Source organism: Chlorocebus sabaeus, chromosome 22 (assembly GCF_047675955.1).
Source record: "Chlorocebus sabaeus isolate Y175 chromosome 22, mChlSab1.0.hap1, whole genome shotgun sequence".
NCBI lineage: Eukaryota > Metazoa > Chordata > Mammalia > Primates > Cercopithecidae > Chlorocebus > Chlorocebus sabaeus.
The window spans coordinates 92,144,010-92,163,477 of NC_132925.1; the positions used below are offsets into that span (position 1 = coordinate 92,144,010).

The window sequence follows — 19,468 nt, forward strand, 5'->3', positions numbered from 1 at the left end:
TCTTGTTAAAACCAGCACTGGAAAGTAATTTTTACTTGGCTAATTTACTAAGGTCTGGTTGGTTTTTGTTTTTTTTTTGCTGTTTCTTGGGCTTTAAGGAGGCTTGCTTCAGAACTTCTCTCTTGCTATTAGGCATACATTTTCTAAGCTAAATTCAGACTACCAAAGAAGCACATGATAACCATTGTTGAAATGTGGAGGTAATTTAACTATGATTAGAATAATAAAAATCACTTTATTGTGTAATTTGCACTTATCTTTGGAAAGGAAACTTGAAAAAAAAAGTCTACAATATGTAATCACATTGCTTACACTCTTGTTGGGAGGGCTAAATTAATAGGTATGAGGCAGTTAAAGAACAGTAAAAATAGTATTTTTGATAAAAACTTTGATGTAGCACTGTATAACTTACAGAACATCAGAAAAAGGGAATCTAGAGGAAGCAGAGTAGTTAGTAAAACTTTCATCAATGAGATGAAGTACAGTTTACATCTGGAAAGATGTGTAATAATTGCTAAGCCTCACAGAAAGAGGGATGAGAGGTTCACCATGGGAAGAGAAGCATTAAATAATATGATGATTATTACTTGGGTAGAAGAGAGAGGGGAGGCTGGCAGGAGAATGGGATGGGAGTATTTTACCACAGTGGATAATTGGTTTTGTCGAGTGATAGATAGTAGACCTACAGTTTGGTAAGTCTGAAAGACTGAGAAATTTCCCTTTAATCTGGTAGATAGTACTCAATTTGAAAACTTTTTCTTTCTAAACCAGCAATGGCATGTTGGAAAAATGTTGTTCATTAGCAAACTAAAACATCTTAGTAAAAATTAGGGCTAAAAATAATAGTTTCTTCATTATTTTGTCAGTTTGAGTAAAATTTTTTTCTTTTTCTCTTTCAGAAGAATGGTTGAGACCGGTGATGAGAAAAGACAAGCAAGTGTTAGTGCATTGGGGCTTTTACCCAGACAGGTAATGTTCATTTGCTGTGAGACCTGGTATAAAGATTTCTGTGAAAGGAAGGCACATTTATTTATAGTTTTATTTTCTGAATAGTGACAATTTGTTGATTTGTGTGTAGTCATTTTTCTCATTTGTTCCTTTATAGCTATGATACTTGGGTCCATAGTAATGATGTTGATGCTGAAATTGAAGATCCACCAATTCCAGAAAAGCCATGGAAGGTAAATGATTTAAAAAAAAAAATCTTATAGTAATCTCTTTTTTTGTTGTTTTTTTGAGATGGCGTCTCACTCTGTCGCCCAGGCTAGAGTGAAGTGGTGCGATCTTGGCTTACTGCAACCTCTGCCTCCCGGGTTCAAGTGATTCTCGTGCATCAGCCTCCCAAGTAGCTGGGACTACAGGCACACACTACTATGTTTGGTCAATTTTTGTATTTTTAGTAGAGACGGAGTTTTACCAGGTTGGTCAGACTGGCCTCAAACTCCTGACCTCAGGTGATCCGCCTGCCTCGGTCTCCTGAAGTGCTGGGATTATAGGTGTAAGCCATCGTGCCCGGCCAAAAAAAATTATTATAATAATCTAATAGCTCTTCTCAGCTGTTTTCTAAGCAGTCTCTCTAAGGAGATACAGAATGTTGGTTTCCCTTTCCTGTCATCCATTTACAAGATATGCATGGCTACGAAGACTTTATTATCTAGGTCTTAGATGAGATGTCTGCAGTGCTTGATGTTTGAGGAGAATCCAAAGGCAGGTCAGATTGTGGTTTGTGAGAGAGGAGTGTGAGGAGTAGAGTTGAACATCACTGATGATGTCATTTGGAAAGCTTGGAAGCTGTGCCTGTGTGACTTTTAGAAGGATGTAGACTTACTTTATTAATCATTTCTACCATAATGTAGTAAGAGTCCATACACTGACTTGTTAGTCAACTTTTGAAGTGGAAATAATTTAAACTTTGTGGGGCATGGTGACTCATACCTGTAATAATAGCACTTTGGGAGGCTAAGGCAGGAGGATTGCTTGACCAGCCTGAGCTACCAAAAAAAAAATTATCTGAGCATAATGTCAAGTGCCCTATAGTCCTAGCTACATGCTTGGAAGGCTGAGGCAGGAGGATTGCTTGAGCTGAGGAGGTTGAGGCTGCAGTGAGCCATGATTGCACCACTTCACTCCAGCCTTTGTAACAAGACCCCGTCTCAAAACAAAAAAATTAATTGTACAGGTTGCAAGAGTAGTCCAAAACAGAAGCACTACTTTGTACTCTTCTTGCAGATTTTTCTATTTTTAACTATTTTTGGAAATTAAATGTTGAAATTATACTATCATCTAATAGTAAAGGAGTAAGCCATATGACTCATGAACCATGTAATGTTGTGAAGTACTACTGAAGGATTTTTAGACATTTATTGCCCTGTAGATTATAGTATCAGAAGTTTAAGACTGGGAATGTGATTACTTACTATGGTATCACATTTTTAGGAAGGAAACTAGGCTCCAGAGTATACCTCATATATCATTAGTAGTATTACGTTATTAATGTGTTTTATGCATTTGAGGCTTTGAAAATAAATCAGCGTGTTTCCTTTTCAATACTTTAAAACCTTGAGTGATTTTGTTATTTATGTAGATATTCATGATTTGATATGGTTTTAGGTTCATGTGAAATGGATTTTGGACACTGATATTTTCAATGAATGGATGAATGAGGAGGATTATGAGGTGGATGAAAATAGGAAGCCTGTGAGTTTTCGTCAGCGGATTTCAACCAAGAATGAAGAGGTATTTTCTTTGGCATGATTTCTCACCGTTAAGTCTGTCTTCTTAGCCTAAATGTTACTACATCTTCATCAATAAATTGTCATATACAAACCACTTAGGAACTTTCACATCTACCTGATGGCTGATGTGCCATCAGGTGAAAATTCCTAAGTGGCTGTAACAGCCATCTTAGAAGCTAATAACCTCCCAAAAAGGGGTATGAAAATCTTAAAAGGTTATTAAGATTTAAAGTGGCCCATGCAGAAGGGCAGTGGTATAGCTGATTTTGCCCACTAGATCTGAAGTATAATATCATCATAGCAGAATTTAATGTAGCCGTTGGTTTTCCTATGGAAAACTCATTTTGTTTAATATGTATATATATTTTTTTGAGACAAAGTCTTGCTCTGTTGGCCAGGCTAGAGTGCAGTGGCACAATCTCGGCTCACTGCAACCTCTGCCTCCTGGGTTGAAGCGATTCTCCTGCCTCAAGCCTCCCAAGTAGCTGGGATTATAGGCGCTTGCCACCACATCTGTCTAAGTTTTGCATTTTTAGCAGAGACAGGGTTTCTCCATGTTGGCTAGGCTGGTCTCTAACTCCTGACCTCAGGTGACGTGCCTTGGCCTCTCAAAGTGCTGGGATTACAGGCATGAGCCACCACGCCCGACCTGTTTAATATTCTTAAATTTAACTGTTAAACCACAGATGGTAGGTAGTGTAAAGTACAGGCCTTAAACATCTTAACAGTTATAGTTCAATCCGCTTTTCTGAGGGTGGATGATTTGACATTTTATATCATTTAATCCTTTGAGAAGTTCAGGCGCTTAGATATTTACCCGTGATTCCTTGTAAGGCACAACTTGTGGAAGGCACAACTCGTGCGGTAGGTGTCACTAGAAGACAATTTGACACTGAGAAGAAGGGGTGTTAGTATTGGATTTGTGGTAGCTTTAGAGACTTCTGGTTCCTTTTCCTGGGGTATTGTTTGACTTTATTTATTTGTTTGTTTGTTTGTTTGAGACAGATTCTCACTCTGTTGCCCAGGCTGGAGTGCAGTGGTGCGGTCTTGGCTCTCTGCAACCTCCACCTCCTGGGTTCAAGCGATCCTCCTGCCTCAGCCTCCCAAGTAACTGGGACTACAGGCACGCGCCACCGCACCTGCCTAATTTTTGTATTTTTAGTAGAAATGGGGTTTCACCATGTTGGCCAGGCTGGTCTTGAACTCTTAATCTCAGGTGATCCGCCCGCCTCGGCCTCCCAAAGTACTAGGATTACAGGCCTGAGCCACCGCGCCTGGCCTGTTTTACTTTGTTGAAACATCTTAGAGATGGATATTCTTTGAACCACTGACATGCAGAGTACAGTTCTTTCATACCTATTTCAGTGCTGTGACTTTACTATGAAAACCTTACTGTTTTTCACATTAATTTTTTTTTTTTTCTTGACACGGGGTCTCATTCTGTTGCCCAGGCTGGAGTGCAGTGGAACGATCTTGGCTGAATGCTGTCTCTGCCTCCTGGGTTCAAGTGATTCTCCTGCCTCAGCTTCCCAAGTACCTGGGATTACAGGCACGTGCCACCACACCTGGCTAATTTTTGTATTTTCAGTAGAGATGGGGTTTCACTATCTTGGCCAGGCTGATCTTGAACTTCTGACCTCAGTTGATCCACCAGCCTTGGCCTCCCAAAGTGCTGGGATTACAGGTATGAGCCACCATGCCTTGCCAATTTTTAGGAAAAATATTGGGAAACAAAAATGTTAAATGTCTGGGCCCAGCGACTCACACCTGTAATCCCAGCACTTATGGAGGCTGAGGTGGGAGGATTGTTTGAGCCCAGAAGTTTGAGACCAGTCTGGGCAATGTAGCAAGACCTCGTCTCTTCAAATGATAAAAAAAATTAGAGAAAAAAAAAGAGAAGAGAAAAATGTTTTACAGTTGAGTCTTTGTCATACCTTTTTACTTGCAGTTGGTTCTTGTTTGTTTTGGAATTGGACTCGGCAAATTTTTTTTTTCCCACCAGTCTTATGGTGCTGATGACCCTTCCATATTCTCTTATTTTAACCCTTCCAGAAGAGACACTTACATATTTGCTTTCCCTTAATATATTTTAATTCAAGGCTTTTTTGTCATTAGGAATATTCCAGTTTCTACATTACATTCTTTAACCGACCAGTTCATACCCATTTCTGTTCTGATTTAGTTTGTTTATTCATTTATTTTTAGGAGGTTATATAAAAATGGATATTTGGGCCGGGCGCGGTGGCTCAAGCCTGTAATCCCAGCACTTTGGGAGGAGGCCGAGACGGGCGGATCACGAGGTCAGGAGATCGAGACCATCCTGGCGAACACGGTGAAACCCCGTCTCTACTAAAAAATACAAAAAACTAGCCGGGCGAGGTGGCGGGCGCCTGTAGTCCCAGCTACTCAGGAGGCTGAGGCAGGAGAATGGCCTGAACCCGGGAGACGGAGCTTGCAGTGAGCTGAGGTCCGGCCACTGCACTCCAGCCTGGGCAACAGAGCGAGACTCCATCTCAAAAAAAAAAAAAAAAAAAAAAAATGGATATTTGTTTAAAAATTTAGGGTTGGGCATGGTGGCTCACGCCTGTAATTCCAGTACTTTGGGAGGCCAGGGTAGGTGGAGTGCTTGAGCGCAGGAGTCTGAGACTAGCCTGGGCAACATGGCAAGACCCTGTCTCTGCAGAAAATACAAAAATTAGCTGGGCTTGGTGGTGCGCAACTGAAGTCCCAGCCATTTGAGAGACTGAGGTGAGGGGGATCAATTGAGCCCAGGAAGTTAAGGCTGCAGTGATCCATAGTCGCTTGAACTCGGGTGGTGAAGGTTGCAGTGAGCTGAGATCATGCCACTGCACTCCAACCTGGGTGTCAAGAGTGAGACCCTGTCTCAGAAAAAAAAAGAAAAAAATTCAACTTCAGATTTATTGTATCATTCAAAGGTGTATATCCTTTAGATTTTTTTCAAACTGCTATTACATACTCATAAGGTGTTCAAGGTTCTCAGTTTGATGCCATGGAGCTTCTCAATGGAAATACAGTTGAAAGGAATAGGATGGCAACAGAGAAAATTAACATTTAATTCATGGATTTTTTTCATTTTGGCGTGAGACAGAATCTCATTCTGTCACCTACGCTGAAGTGTGGTGGCGCGATTATAGCACACTGTGACCTTGACCTCCTGAGCATAAGCTATCCTCCCGGCTCAGTATTCTGAGTAATTCGGGCCACAGACGCATACCCCTAAACCCAGCTAACTTTTTTTTTGTTTGCTTTTGTAGAGACAAGGTCTTACTATGTTTCCCAGGCTGGTCTTGAACTCCTGGGCTCAAGCATTCCCCCCGCCTCGGCCTCCCGAAGTGCTGGGATTACAGGTGTGAGCCACCATGACCAGCCTAATTGATGTTTTAATTTTAGGTTATTTACTTATGCCTCTCATGCTTTTACCTAATCTAGTACTGATCATTTAGGTGTTTTTTTCTTTATGATAGTCTGTTTTATTAAATTGGTAGTTACTGTCTGCAGGCTTGCTTTTGTATGTTGGTCTTATGTCTTGCAACTTTCCTGAACTTGTTCATTAGGTCTGGTAGCTTTTTTTATGTATACAATTGTATCATCTGCAAACCAGGATAGTTTTTACTTATAAAGGTTGACTCTTTTTTTCCTTCTTTGAGACAGAGTCTTGCTCTGTCACCCAGACTGGAGTGCAGTGACATGATCACGACTCAGTGCAACCTTCGCCTACTGGGTTCAAGCAGTTCTCATATCTCAGCCTCCTGAGTAGCAGGGAGTACAGGCATGCTTCACCATACCCCACTAATTTTTTTGTATTTTTAGTAGAGATGGGGTTTCCCTGTGTTGGACAGGTTGGTCTTGAACTCCTTGCCTCTTGCCTCAAGTGATCTTCCCACCTCGGCTTCCCAAAGTGCTGGGATTACAGGCATGAGCCATGGCACCCGGCCCTAGACCTTGACTTCTTTTTTTTTTTTTTTTTGAGACCGAGTCTCGCTCTGTCACCCAGGCTGGAGTGCAGTGGCCCGATCTCAGCTCACTGCAAGCTCCGCCTCCTAGGTTTACGCCATTCACCTGCCCCAGCCTCCCAAGTAGCTGGGACTGCAGGCGCCACCAAGTTTTTTTTTTTTTTTTTTTTTTGTATTTTTTAGTAGAGACGGGGTTTCACCATATTAGCCAGGATGGTCTCAATTTCCTGACCTCGTGATCTGCCCATCTCGGCCTCCCAGAGTGCTGGGATTACAGGCTTGAGCCACCGTGCCCGGCCAGACGTTGACTTCTAAATTATGTTGCCATCTTGCTTAACATTTCTTATGACATAAAGTTATCTTCTATTTATTTTAGAGATTAAGAGTAATTCCTATAATGCTACATTTTCACAGGATCATTTGGCCTGTCTTTGTATTTTGTCGGTTTAATAGAGTATATTTCATATTTTTCCAGTAGTTATTGAAATACATTTCCCACCTCAAAACATAGAATGTGAACAGTACCAGTTTTTAGTTGTGCAGGGTTTCAGCATGTCTATTATAGCATAGTTTGAATAACTGATAGCTGACACTTCCATTGATGATATATATCCCCTGAAAGGTCAGGGAAAGTTTCTTGATTACTGGTGTTCCTGGATGATTAATGATACTCTTTTCATTTGCTCTGAACTAAGGATATGCTCTTGTCTTTGTTTGTGGAGACTCACCTTTTGCCAAGGATTTGTAGAAACTGAGGAGCTAAGATAGCTGATATTTATTTCCATTTACTTCTTCCTAGCCAGTCAGAAGTCCAGAAAGAAGAGATAGAAAAGCATCAGCTAATGCTCGAAAGAGGAAACATTCGCCTTCGCCTCCCCCTCCGACACCAACAGAATCACGGAAGAAAAGTGGCAAGAAAGGGTAAGAACAATTACATGATTCAAAGGGCGTTAAAACAGGCCGGATGTGGTGGCTTACACCTATAATCCCAGCACTTTGGGAGGCCAAGGCAGGCAGATCAACTGAGGTCAGGAGTTCAAAACCAGCCTGGCCAACATGGTGAAATCCCATCTCTACTAAAAATATAAAAATTAACTGGGCATGGTGGTGCACGCCTGTTTGAATGTTAGGTTTGGAATGCTTGTTAAACGTTCTACACAAGGAGATGTGGAACTGGCTGTTGGATTTATGAGGCTTGGGAGGCTGAGCCTGGAAAATCACTTGGATTTTTTTTTTTTTTGGTATCTAAGTATGTATTGAGAAGCATGGCTGGTAAGGAGTTTAAGACATTATATTCATCAAGTTTAGTGTCTCCTTTTCTGATTTTACCATTTGTCCCATTTGTGACAAAATGAACTCATAGAAGAGGTGAATACGTGGCTGCTTGATGTTCAGCAAAGCATGGCAGTACAACTTTTGTACTTAGTGAGCTTTGGTTGAATGAGGATTATGATTTCTACCGAATAGATTGTTTTGAGGGTTAAATGAGACTTTAAAGCCTTTGCACATTGCCTGGCCTTAAATACACACTTAATAAATGGTATATGGTAGTTAATAATTGGTATATATTAAGATACATAATTTCTGGTTTGTGTAGCTTAAAATATTTTCATTATAATTTTTATAGTTTAGACTTAGCAAGATAATTATGGTCTGTAAATTGATTATTTTCATGTGACAGTCAACTTTTTGGATGTTGATTGAAGTGTAAATGTACAATTGACATCATCTCTCCTGCAGTTTCCTTATATAGACTTTCCTTCCTACCCTCATTAGCATATCTGTTCCCAGAAGATTCCTTGAATCATATTACTTCCTGAAGGGTAGTTATGACAACACTCTTACTAATAGAAGTCTTTAGGTGCATTTAAAAACCTCTTAGTTTCGTATATTATTAAGCAAGTTACAGTCATCAAAAAACCTTTAAAAACTTAGTTTTTGAGCCCATATGTATTATGACGTGAAAAATGAAATTATAAAAATAGATTTTTCATTAGCTGTTTATGGGGTAACTTTATTTTTTACAGGTTTTTTTTTTTTTGGAGATGGAGTCTCGCTCTGTTGCCAGGCTGAAGTGCAGTGGCGCGATCTCAGCTCACTGCAACCTCCGCCTCCCAAATTCAAGCGATTCTCCTGCCTCAACTTCCCAAGTAGCTGGGAGTACAGGCTCGCGCCACCACGCTCAGCTAATTTTTTTGTATTTTTAGTAGAGACAGAGTTTCACCATGTTGGTCAGGATGGTCTCAATCTCCTGACCTCGTGATCCACCCACCTCAGCCTCCCAAAGTGCTGGGATTACAGGCATGAGCCACCGTGCCTGGCATACATTCCTTTTATATATATTTAACATTTCATCTTTTTTTTTGAGACAGGGTCGTGAACCACCATGCCTGGCCTACATTCCTTTTATATATATTTAACATTTCATCTTTTTTTTGAGACAGTGTCTTGCTCTGTTGCCCAGACTGGAGCACAGTGGTGTGATCTCAGCCCATTGCAACCTCTATCCCCTGGGCTCAGGCAATTCTCCTACTTCAGCTTCTTGAGTAGCTGAGACTACAGGTGCGCAGTACCACACTCAGCTAATTTTTGTATTTTTTGTAGAGATGTTTTCTCTCCTTGTTACCCAGACTGGTCTCAAACTCCTGGTCTCAAGCAGTCCTTCCACCACGGCCTCCCAAAGTGTTGGGATTATTTGCATAAGCCACCACACCTAGCCTGTTTCTTATATTTCTAGTCTGAATGTTGCTGTTGCTGTTCAGAGATTTTGGAGCTACATGAGATCTTTGCAGGGAGAGCACTGTCAACTATGATGAGATAAAATGGGGTGCCGGGACACCAGTGGTTATTGAACCGAAATGTGATCCCTAGGAGGCTTGAGGCTCACAGTGGTGACATGTACCCTCTACTTTGAATGTAACGCATACCAGATTGAGTTCTCTAAAATATATGTATGCATGTACTTTAATGGAATACATTTGCCTTGTAATGACCACACCTTTTCTCATTTTACGTTTCTCCTTAGAATTATGTTGAAAATATAATTAGAAAATATTTTGAGGCCGGGCGCGGTGGCTCAAGCCTGTAATCCCAGCACTTTGGGAGGCCGAGACGGGTGGATCACGAGGTCAGGAGATCGAGACCATCCTGGCTAACACGGTGAAACCCCGTCTCTACTAAAAATACAAAAAACTAGCCGGGCGAGGTGGCGGGCGCCTGTAGTCCCAGCTACTCCGGAGGCTGAGGCAGGAGAATGGCGTAAACCCGGGAGGCGGAGCTTGCAGTGAGCTGAGATCCGGCCACTGCAGTCCAGCCCGGGCTACAGAGCAAGACTCCGTCTCAAAAAAAAAAAAAAAAAAAGAAAAAAGAAAATATTTTGAAATCTGTTTTCCCAACTTTTGTTTCATTCATCTGCATTGTATGTTTTCTTCCCCTTTAAGTATTTTATCTCTCTGCTGCCTTTAGGTTTATAGGCTTTTAAAAAATCATCGTGTAGCACTTGTCTTTCAAGTTGCCTGCTTAGCCCTCTTCCAAGTGTACTTTCCTTCCTTTTGTTTAAAAAAAAATAAAGGCTGAGTACGGTGGCTCATGCCTATAATCCCAGGATTTGGGGAGGCCGAGATAGGTGAATCACGAGGTCAGAAGATGGAAACCATCCTAGCTAACACAGTGAAACCCAGTCTTTACTAACAATACAAAAAAAAATTAGCTGGGCATAGTCCCAGCTGCTCGAGGGAGGCTGAGGCAGGAGAATGGCGTGAACCTGGGAGGCGGAGCTTGCAGTGAGCTGAGATCACGCCACTGTACTCCAGCCTGGGTGACAGAGCAAGACTCCGTCTCAAAGAAAAAAAAAGAAAAAAAAAAACAAGAACAAAAACAAACAAAAAAACTCATGTGATTTTTATTTGGAAAACAGTTTTACTTTATGTATCCTATTCTAACCTAAGCCAGTATGTCATCCCTCAAAGGGAACTTTGAGCATTCTTTCTGCACTGTAGAACTCAGGCTGGCCCAGCATGCTGTTTCAGTCAGCTTTTTCTCCATTTCCACTGTCACTTCACAGTGCACTTTAGATTGCTATGCAGTACTTCCCAAAGCAAGTGTGTTTTTCTTTTCTTATACCTTTTGGCCATTATTCTGCATCCTGAAGCATTGTCTTTTTTTAAATATTTCATTTGTTTATTTTTGCCAGACAAGATCTTGCTCTTTGGCAGAAAAAAAATAAAAAATAAAAAAATAAATTAGGGGCTTAAATTAGTATAATAACATCTGCTGAAGAATAAATAAATAATCATTAAAAAAAGACAATGCAGAATATTCAGGGTGCAGAATAAAGGCTGGAGTGCAGTGGTGCAATCATGTAACCTTAAAATCCTGAGGTCAAGCAGTCCTCCTCAGTGGCTAGGACTACAGGTGCATGCCACCATGCCTGGCTTAGCATTAAAAACTTTTTGGAGGCTGGGTGCAATAGTCCATGCCTGTCATCCTAGCACTTTGGGAGACTGAGGTGGACAGATTGCCTGAGCTCAGGAGTTAGAGACCAGCCTGAGCAACATAGTGAAACCCCATCTTTACTAAAAATACAAAAGAAATTAGCCAGGCATGGTTGCGCACCCTTGTAATCCAAGCTACTGGGGAGGCTGAGGCATGAGATTTGCTTGAACCTGAGAAGGCGAAGGTTGCAGTGAGCTGAGATTCGTGCCACTTCTCTCCAGCCTGGGCAACAGAGCAAGACTGTCTCCTCCCTCCGCCCCCACCAAAACAAAAGAAAAGAAAACAAAACTTTTTGGGCCAGGAGCCTTGGTTCATGCCTGTAATCCCAGAACTTTGGGAGGCCAAGGTAGGAGGATCGCTTAAGTTTGACATCACCTGAGGCAACATAGTGAAACCCTATATCTAGAATAAATTAAAGAAAAATAGTCTGGGCATGATGGTGTGCACTTATAGCCTCAGCTACTCAGGAGCCTGAGGAAGGAGGATTACTTGAGCCCAGGAGTTCAAGGATGCAGTGACCTGTGATTGCACCACTGCATTCCAGCTTGGACAACAAAGTGAGACCCTGTCTCAAAATTTAAATTTTTTGTTTTTTGGTAGAGATGGGGTCTCGCTCTGTTTCCGAGGCTAGTCTCGAACTCCTGGCCTTCCCTTGCTCTTGGATTACAGGCATGAGCCACCACACCCAGCCCTTACCTCTTAGTGAATTGTTAAACAATTCTCAAAGTTCAACTTAACTCTAACCTTCAGTCCTTACAACCTCTCTATGATGTATTTTCTTGGTACTTTTATTCATTTCTCTGCACTGAAATATAATACTTCTATTGTATTTCTCTGTGTTTCTGTGAATCCTGTTATGTGAGGTAAGGATTTCTGTTGTATATCCCTTGTAATCCCTAAAGGTAAAGAATCATTACTGGGTTTATTTTTTTGAGCCCCCTGGCATTTATTAGTTTTAAAAATTAATAATAATTTGATTGAATTTTTGGTGCAAGAGCAGTGGACGATTTTATACGGTAGATTTAGTACTATGTTTAGGGATTCTACTTGCCATTCCTGATATTTGGATGATAAAATGGCCATTAAAACACAATGATACATATCTTTGCTTATAATCTTAGAATATATCATATTTCCTTAGCAGTTCTTCTTTTATTACACTAATTTAAGTCCCTTTTGTGATAGTGCCAGCAATTGTCTAGTAGGATTTTTTGTCCATTTTTTATGCCTGTTAACCTTTATTTTTGTTTTATTGGCTGGTTAGATGTAATTTGGGGGAAGTTATTTAATTTTTTCTTTTTAATGTTTGCCTTTTTTATTTTTAAAAATTTTTTTAGATGGAGTCTCCCTCTGTCACCCAGGTGGGAGTGCACTGGCGACATCTCAGCTCACTCCAACCTCCACCTTCTGGGTTCAGGCAATTCTCCTGCCTCAGCCTGCTGAGCAGGTGGGATTACAGGCGCCTGCCACCATGCCTGGCTTATTTTTGTATTTTTAGTAGAGACAGGGATTCGCCATGTTGGCGAGGCTGGTCTCAAACTCCTGGCCTCAGTGATCCACCTGCCTCAGCCTCCCAAAGTGCTGGAATTACAGGCATGAGCCACTGCGACCGACCTACTGTTTGTCTTTTAAAGTGATCTTGAGCATATATTCTACAAATAATGAAGGTGTGCAGCCTCAGAAACTGTTTGCTATAAGTAGCAATAATCAATCTTGTTTATATTTCATATACCTTGTATGTTTTAGCCAAGCTAGCCTTTATGGGAAGCGCAGAAGTCAGAAAGAGGAAGACGAGCAAGAAGATCTAACCAAGGATATGGAAGACCCAACACCTGTACCCAATATAGAAGAAGTAGTACTTCCCAAAAATGGTTTGTATTATTCTGCATGAGAGTGTTAGACGTAATTTAGTCATTCTCAGCAATACCATGGGATGAGTCATTGCTTGCTGTGAGTCCACAGTTCTCGACTTTCAAGTATGAATAGATTATCCCTTTTATGGATATCATTTTTGAATGTTCTGTAATCATTTGAGTAGTTTTACTCTTTTTTTTTTTTTTTTTTTCCTGAGACGGAGTCTCTCTCGGTCGCCCAGGCTGGAGTGCAGTGGCGCGATCTCAGCTCACTGCAAGCTCCGCCTCCTGGGTTCACGCCATTCTCCTGCCTCAGCCTCCCGAGTAGCTGGGACTACAGGCGCCCACCACCGCACCCAGCTGATTTTTTGAAGTTTTTAGTAGAGACTGGGGTTCACCGTGTTAGCCAGGATGGTCTCGATCTCCTGACCTTGTGATCGTCCGCCTCGGCCTTCCATAGTGCTGGGATTAAAGGCGTGAGCCACTGCGCCCAGCCCTACTCTTTGTTTATTGAGAAAACTTACAGCGACCAAAAACAACTTTAAATTTAGGAATGTGTTGAAATTAATGGTTTTTAAATTGCAACAGAATCATATTCATATGAAAAAGTGGAGTATGTACTTATATACAGTTTAACTTATTGAAATCTCTAGGGAATGCTTTATGTGAATGCAAATTTGAAGATCTCCAGTAATGAATTTCTTCTAAGTGTGATGAACCTTAGTTACCAGTTACGTAAATTCTGACCTGACTTCTATTCAGTGTAATTAAATTCAGAGTGGGCTGGGCATGGTAGCTTATACCTGTAACCCCAGTACTTGGGGAGACCAAAGCAGGGGGATCACTTGAGGTCAAGAGTTCAAGACCAGCCTGGCCAACGTGGTGAAACCCCATCTGTACTAAAAATACAGAAATTAGCCAGGCACAGTGGTGCACGCCTGTAATTCCAGCTACTCTGGAGGCTGAGGTAGAAGAACCATTTGAACCCAGCAGGCGGAGGTTGCAGTGAGCTGAGATCATACCACTGCACTCCAGCCTAGGTGACAGAGTGAGACTCAGTCTCAAAAACAAAAACAACAAACATAAAAAAGCCAAAATGTTCTTTAAATATTGATAAGGTATTTTTTATTGATCATTAAATGCTTGTGTCCTCAGTGAGCCAGTGATCAGATTTAAAAAAAATAAGTTCTAGCATACTTTAAAAAGTAAAGACCTATGATTGGCGTTTTATGATTTATTAGCCTTCTCCACCCATCTTTGTGGGTACAGCTTGTAAATAAGAGACTATATATATGACTATATATATCAGTTGGTGAATTATAACTCTCCTACTAATCATCTGAGTTTATAGAATTTCACTGGAATCTAGAAAGTGGAGATTTAAAATTTGGGAACTAGAAACTAAGTCATTAAAGATATTAGTTTTTTGTTTTTTAAATATACTTTATTGAAATAACAGGAGGAATTAGAACTTTTTCTGGTTATTAGAAGCTGAATTACAATTTCTTCAAAACAGCCTAAGATGAAGGATTGTAGTAAATTATAAGTTATCTCTTTTTTATTTTACTATTCTGTGAGCATGAAAAATAATGAAAAAGTAGAAAAAAAATCTAGGATTTAGATTAAGATGTATATGAAGCATATAACTATCTCTCCTGTGCTAAACTTATGCAGTGACAGAAAAGAGTATTATAAAAAGCCTAGGAAAAACCAGAACATAATTTGTACATTTGTACATTGTTGAGAAATTTGTAAAATATAGGAAGCCATCTGGATCTAAAAGTAAGATGAGTTACTAAAACTCAGAAAGTATACGGTTAAAAATAGGAGAAGATTATATGGTTTATATGGCACTAAACAGAGCAATTGATAAAGAAGACTATATGGTTTATATGGCACTAAAGACAGAGCAATTGATAAATAAGATGGGCGCTGGGTATATATGTATATATACATAGGTATATACATGTAGGGCAATATGCATATGTATGTACATACCTATATATACATACACATATAGGAAATATACATATGTATAGACATATAGGACAATATACATATGTATAAGATGGGCACTGGGTGTATATATGTATATACATACAGGACAGTTAAGAATACCAGGAGAAGCTAGGCTCATCAGCATTGGTCTGTCTGTATTTTGCACTCAGCTGATGGTGTGTTGTCTGGTCGAAGGCTAAAGCACTATGGCTAAAGGTGACAAAGATGGCAAGGAAAGTGTCCCAAGCAGTTCTTGACATCCAGATGGAGGGATTAAAGGATAAAAAAAAAAATAAGCAGGAGAATTGGTAGTTGTCCTTTTTATTGGTTTTCTGTTCTCTAGTGAATTTATAAATTACACCATTCAAGCATTTGATTTTTCTGAATTTAAGTATAACCAGTTCAAGCCCCTATTGACAGTTCCTTGGATTTTCATTTTCTTAACACTTATTTTTTTTGGAGGACAGGTGCTCTTAACTTCTTGTGTCCTAAGAAATTTTTTGCCTATGTTAGTGTTGTAAATGTGTTTTTCTGTGTGTTCTTGCAGAAGGCTTATGCCTTCTGCTTTTATAGTTAGGTCTGTGACCCAATTTAAAGTTGATTTTGAGGATGTTATGAATTACGGGTCGAAGTTTATTTTATTCCCCACATAGGTATTTAGTTGTTTGCATACCATTTGCTGAAAAGACACTACTTCTCACATTGAACTATTTTGATGCCTTTGTTGAAAATCATCACACATGTCTACATTTAGATTCAGTATTCTATTCTAACCATCTCATTGTACTTAATACCACAGGGCCTGAGTTATTGTAGTTTTTTTTAGTAAGTATTGAAATTGAGTAAACTTCAACTTTTGTTCACATTTTTCAATATTGTTTTTGCTATTATAGCTCTTAGCTTTTCCATGTAAGTCTTAGCACCAGCGTTTAATGTAATTTTTCCTCTTCTGTGTTTTGTATGTTTTATTATGAGGTCTTTCACATTTTGTTAAATTTATATCTCAATTTTTTTTGTTACTGAAAGTTTAAAATTTTCCACTTATGTTTTGCTAGTATGTAGAAAGAGAATTAATATTCCTTAATTTTTGACCGTGTATTCTGTTGCTTTTTAAAAAATCATGTATTCTGGCACTTTTTTGTACATTTCTTAGGATTTTCTGTTACACAAACCTCCAGTTACGTTATACCTCCACTATAATTTTAATAGCGGTTTAGAAAGCAGACATTTTGCTTTTTTCTCTGTCTTCGAAAGAACACATTTATATTTTACCATGACGTGTGATATCACACAATAGATGTTTCATCAATTTCAAGAAGCTTTCTTCCTGGATTTTTGTGAGTTTTTATGAATGAATGCCAAATTTTGATACCATTCTTCAATATCCACTGATGTAATGATATTTCTCCTTTTCATCAGTTAATATTATTTAATTACATTGTATGATTTTTGTAGTAGTTGAATCAACTTTGCATTCCTGGAATTAAAAAAAAAAAAGTCAGGGTCTCTCGCTCTGTCGCCCAGGCTGGAGTGCATTGGTACAGTCATGACTCACTGCTCACTCAAGTGATCCTCCCACCTCAGCCTCTCGTTTTAGCTGGGTTACAGGTGCTCACCACCACGTTTGCCTAATTTTTATTCATTGTAGAGACACAGTCTTGCCATATTGCCCAAACTGGTCTCAAACTCCTGAGCTCAAGCAATCTGCCTGCCTCAGCCTCCCAAAGTGCAAGCTACCATGTCTGGCTTATTTTATAGTTAATTCCTAATTAAAATCTATGGCAGAGCTGGACATGGTGGTCTTTCCCCATAGTCATAGCTGTTCAGTGAGAGGATTGCTGGAAACCAAGGACATTGAGGCTTCAGTGAGCCATGATCGCACCACTGCACTACAGCCTGGGCTAAGGAATGAGACCCTGATTCAAAAAAACCCAAAATCATTCACTGAAAATCTAGTCTTTTGAAATTTATTCACTCTTGGCCGGGCATGGCCTGTAATCCCATGCCTGTAATCCCAGCACTTCGGGAGGTCGAGGTGAATGGATCACCTGAGGTCAGGAGTTCAAGACCAGCCTGGACAACATGGTGAAACCCCGTCTCTACTAAAAACACACACAAAAAATTAGCCGGGTGTGGTGGCGGGCGCCTGTAGTCCCAGCTACTCAGGAGGCTGAGGCAGGAGAATCACTTGAACCCGGGAGGTGGAGGTTGCATTGAGCCGAGATTGCGCCATTGCACTCCAGCCTGGGCAACAAGAGCGAAGCTCTGTCTCAAAAATAAAAAAAATTATTCATACTTGTTTTATTACACAGCATATAGTTTATTTTGGTGAACGTTTGCTTGTACTACTTGAAAAGGACATGTGTTGTGCAGTTTTTGAGTCTAGTGTTGTATAAATTTGTTTGTTTTGTTTCTGAGACAGAGTCTGGGCTCTGTTGCCCAGGTTGGAGTGCAGTGGTGTGATCTCAGCTCATTGCAACCTCAGCCCCCAGGTTTCTAGTGATTGTCCTGCCTCAACCTCCTGAGTAGCTGAGATTACAGGCGCCCGCCACCACGCTTGGCCAGTGTTTTTGTATTTTTAGTAGAGACAGGGTTTTGCCATGTTGGCCAGGCTGGTCTCGAACTTCTGATCTCAGGTGATCCACCCGCCTCGGCCTCCCAAAGTGCTGATTATAGGCATGAGCCGCCTCGCCTGGCCCTTTTTTTTTTTTTTTTTTTTGAGATGGCATCTTGCTCAGTCACCCAGTCTGGAGTGCAGTGGCATGATCTCGGCTCACTGCAACCTCCGCCTCTTGAGTTCAAGTGATTCTCCTGCCTCAGCTTCCCGAGTAGCTGGAATTACAGAAGTGCACCACTATGTCTGGCTAATTTTTGTATTTTTTTTAGAGATAGAGTTTCAGTGTGTTGCCCAGGCTGGTCTTCTAACTCCTGACCTCAAGTGATCTGCACACCTCAGCCTCCTAAAGTGCTGGGATTATAGGTTTATAGGTGTGAGCCACTGCGCCTGACCTTTTTTTTTTTTTTTTTTTTGAGACAGAGTCTTGCTCTGTTGCCCAGGCTGGAGTGCGTTGGCACAATCTCTGCTCACTGCAACCTCTGCCAGGTTCATGTGATTCTCCTGCTTCAGCCTCCCTAGTAGCTGGGATTACAGGTGCCTTCCACCATGCCCAGCTAAGTTTTGTATTTTTAGTAGAGACAGGGTTTCACCATGTTGGCCAGGCTGGTCAGAACTCCTGACCTTTGGTGATCCGCCTGCCTTGTCCTTCCAAAGTTCTGGGATTACAAGCATGAGCCACTGCGCCTGGATGACAAAGTAACTTTTATTCAACCACTATAGGGACAGATGCTGAGGGTGAAGTAGAAAACAGGCATTCAATTTTCCAGTGTATGATTTTATGCATAATATAGCATTGTTTTAATTGAGACATACTTCATATAACATAAAATTAATTATTTAAAAGTGCATACTTGCATTGCCACCCAGACTGGAATACAGCTGTGCAGTCATAACTCATGCAGCCTTCACCTCCTAGGCTCAAGCGTTTCTCCTGCCTCAGCCTCCCTAGTAGCTAGGACTTACAAGCATGAGCCACTACACCCAGTTATAAGGGCATTAATCCCATTCTTGAGGGGCCTATCCTCCTGACTTAATTATTTTCCAAAGGCCTCACTTCTAAATGCCAGGACACTACAGTTGGGTTTCAACATAAGAATTTTATGGGCACACATTTTTTTCTGTTACTATGTGTTTAGCTCATCAAATATATTTAGAATCACTGTTAACTAGTTGAGGTTAAAATACAAGAAATTTAGCACTTTAAACAGGTTTTTTTTTTTTTTTTTTGGGAGAAAGTATTTACCCATTTAACAAAGGACTAGAATCCTAAAAATGTATAAAGAGTCTGAACCCCTTAGACTAAGTATTTACTGTTGATTATGTCAGATTGGTAACTTGTTAGAAATACATGGCCAAGAAGTGTATGAACGGATGGTCACTTAAAGATATGCAAGTTCTTCAGATCACTGTTTTCATCAATAAGATTTTCAAAACCTAAAAGGTAGATGGAAAAGTGTGAAAGTTTTGAGGAATGAGTACTATCAAATGCTGTTGATGGAAAGTGTAAATTAATGAAGACATTTAACGCAATTTGGCTGTATTTTTTTGTTGTTGTTTTTTGTTTTTTTTGAATCTGAGTCTCGCTGTATTGTCTAGGCTGGAATGCAGTGGCACAGTCTCACTCATTGCAACCTCCACCTCCCAGGTCAAGTGATTCTCTTGCCTCAGCATCCTTAGTAGCTGGGATTACAGATGCACACCACCATGTCAAGCTAGTTTTTGTATTTTAGTATAGACGGAATTTCACCATGTTGGCCAGGCTGGTCTCAGACTCCTGACCTCAAATGATACACCTGC

General features: G+C 40.4%; 1 protein-coding gene across 1 annotated transcript in view; it reads left to right on the forward strand.

The window, feature by feature from the left end:
- SMARCC1 (SWI/SNF related BAF chromatin remodeling complex subunit C1) overlaps nucleotides 1-19,468 on the forward strand; it is a 191,170-nt gene that overhangs the window by 64,510 nt on the left and 107,192 nt on the right. The window contains exons 7-11 of the mRNA XM_038004010.2: nucleotides 900-969; nucleotides 1,106-1,181; nucleotides 2,611-2,736; nucleotides 7,509-7,630; nucleotides 12,950-13,074. Coding sequence (XP_037859938.1) covers nucleotides 900-969; nucleotides 1,106-1,181; nucleotides 2,611-2,736; nucleotides 7,509-7,630; nucleotides 12,950-13,074 — 519 coding nt within the window. The remainder of the gene's footprint in view (nucleotides 1-899; nucleotides 970-1,105; nucleotides 1,182-2,610; nucleotides 2,737-7,508; nucleotides 7,631-12,949; nucleotides 13,075-19,468) is intronic.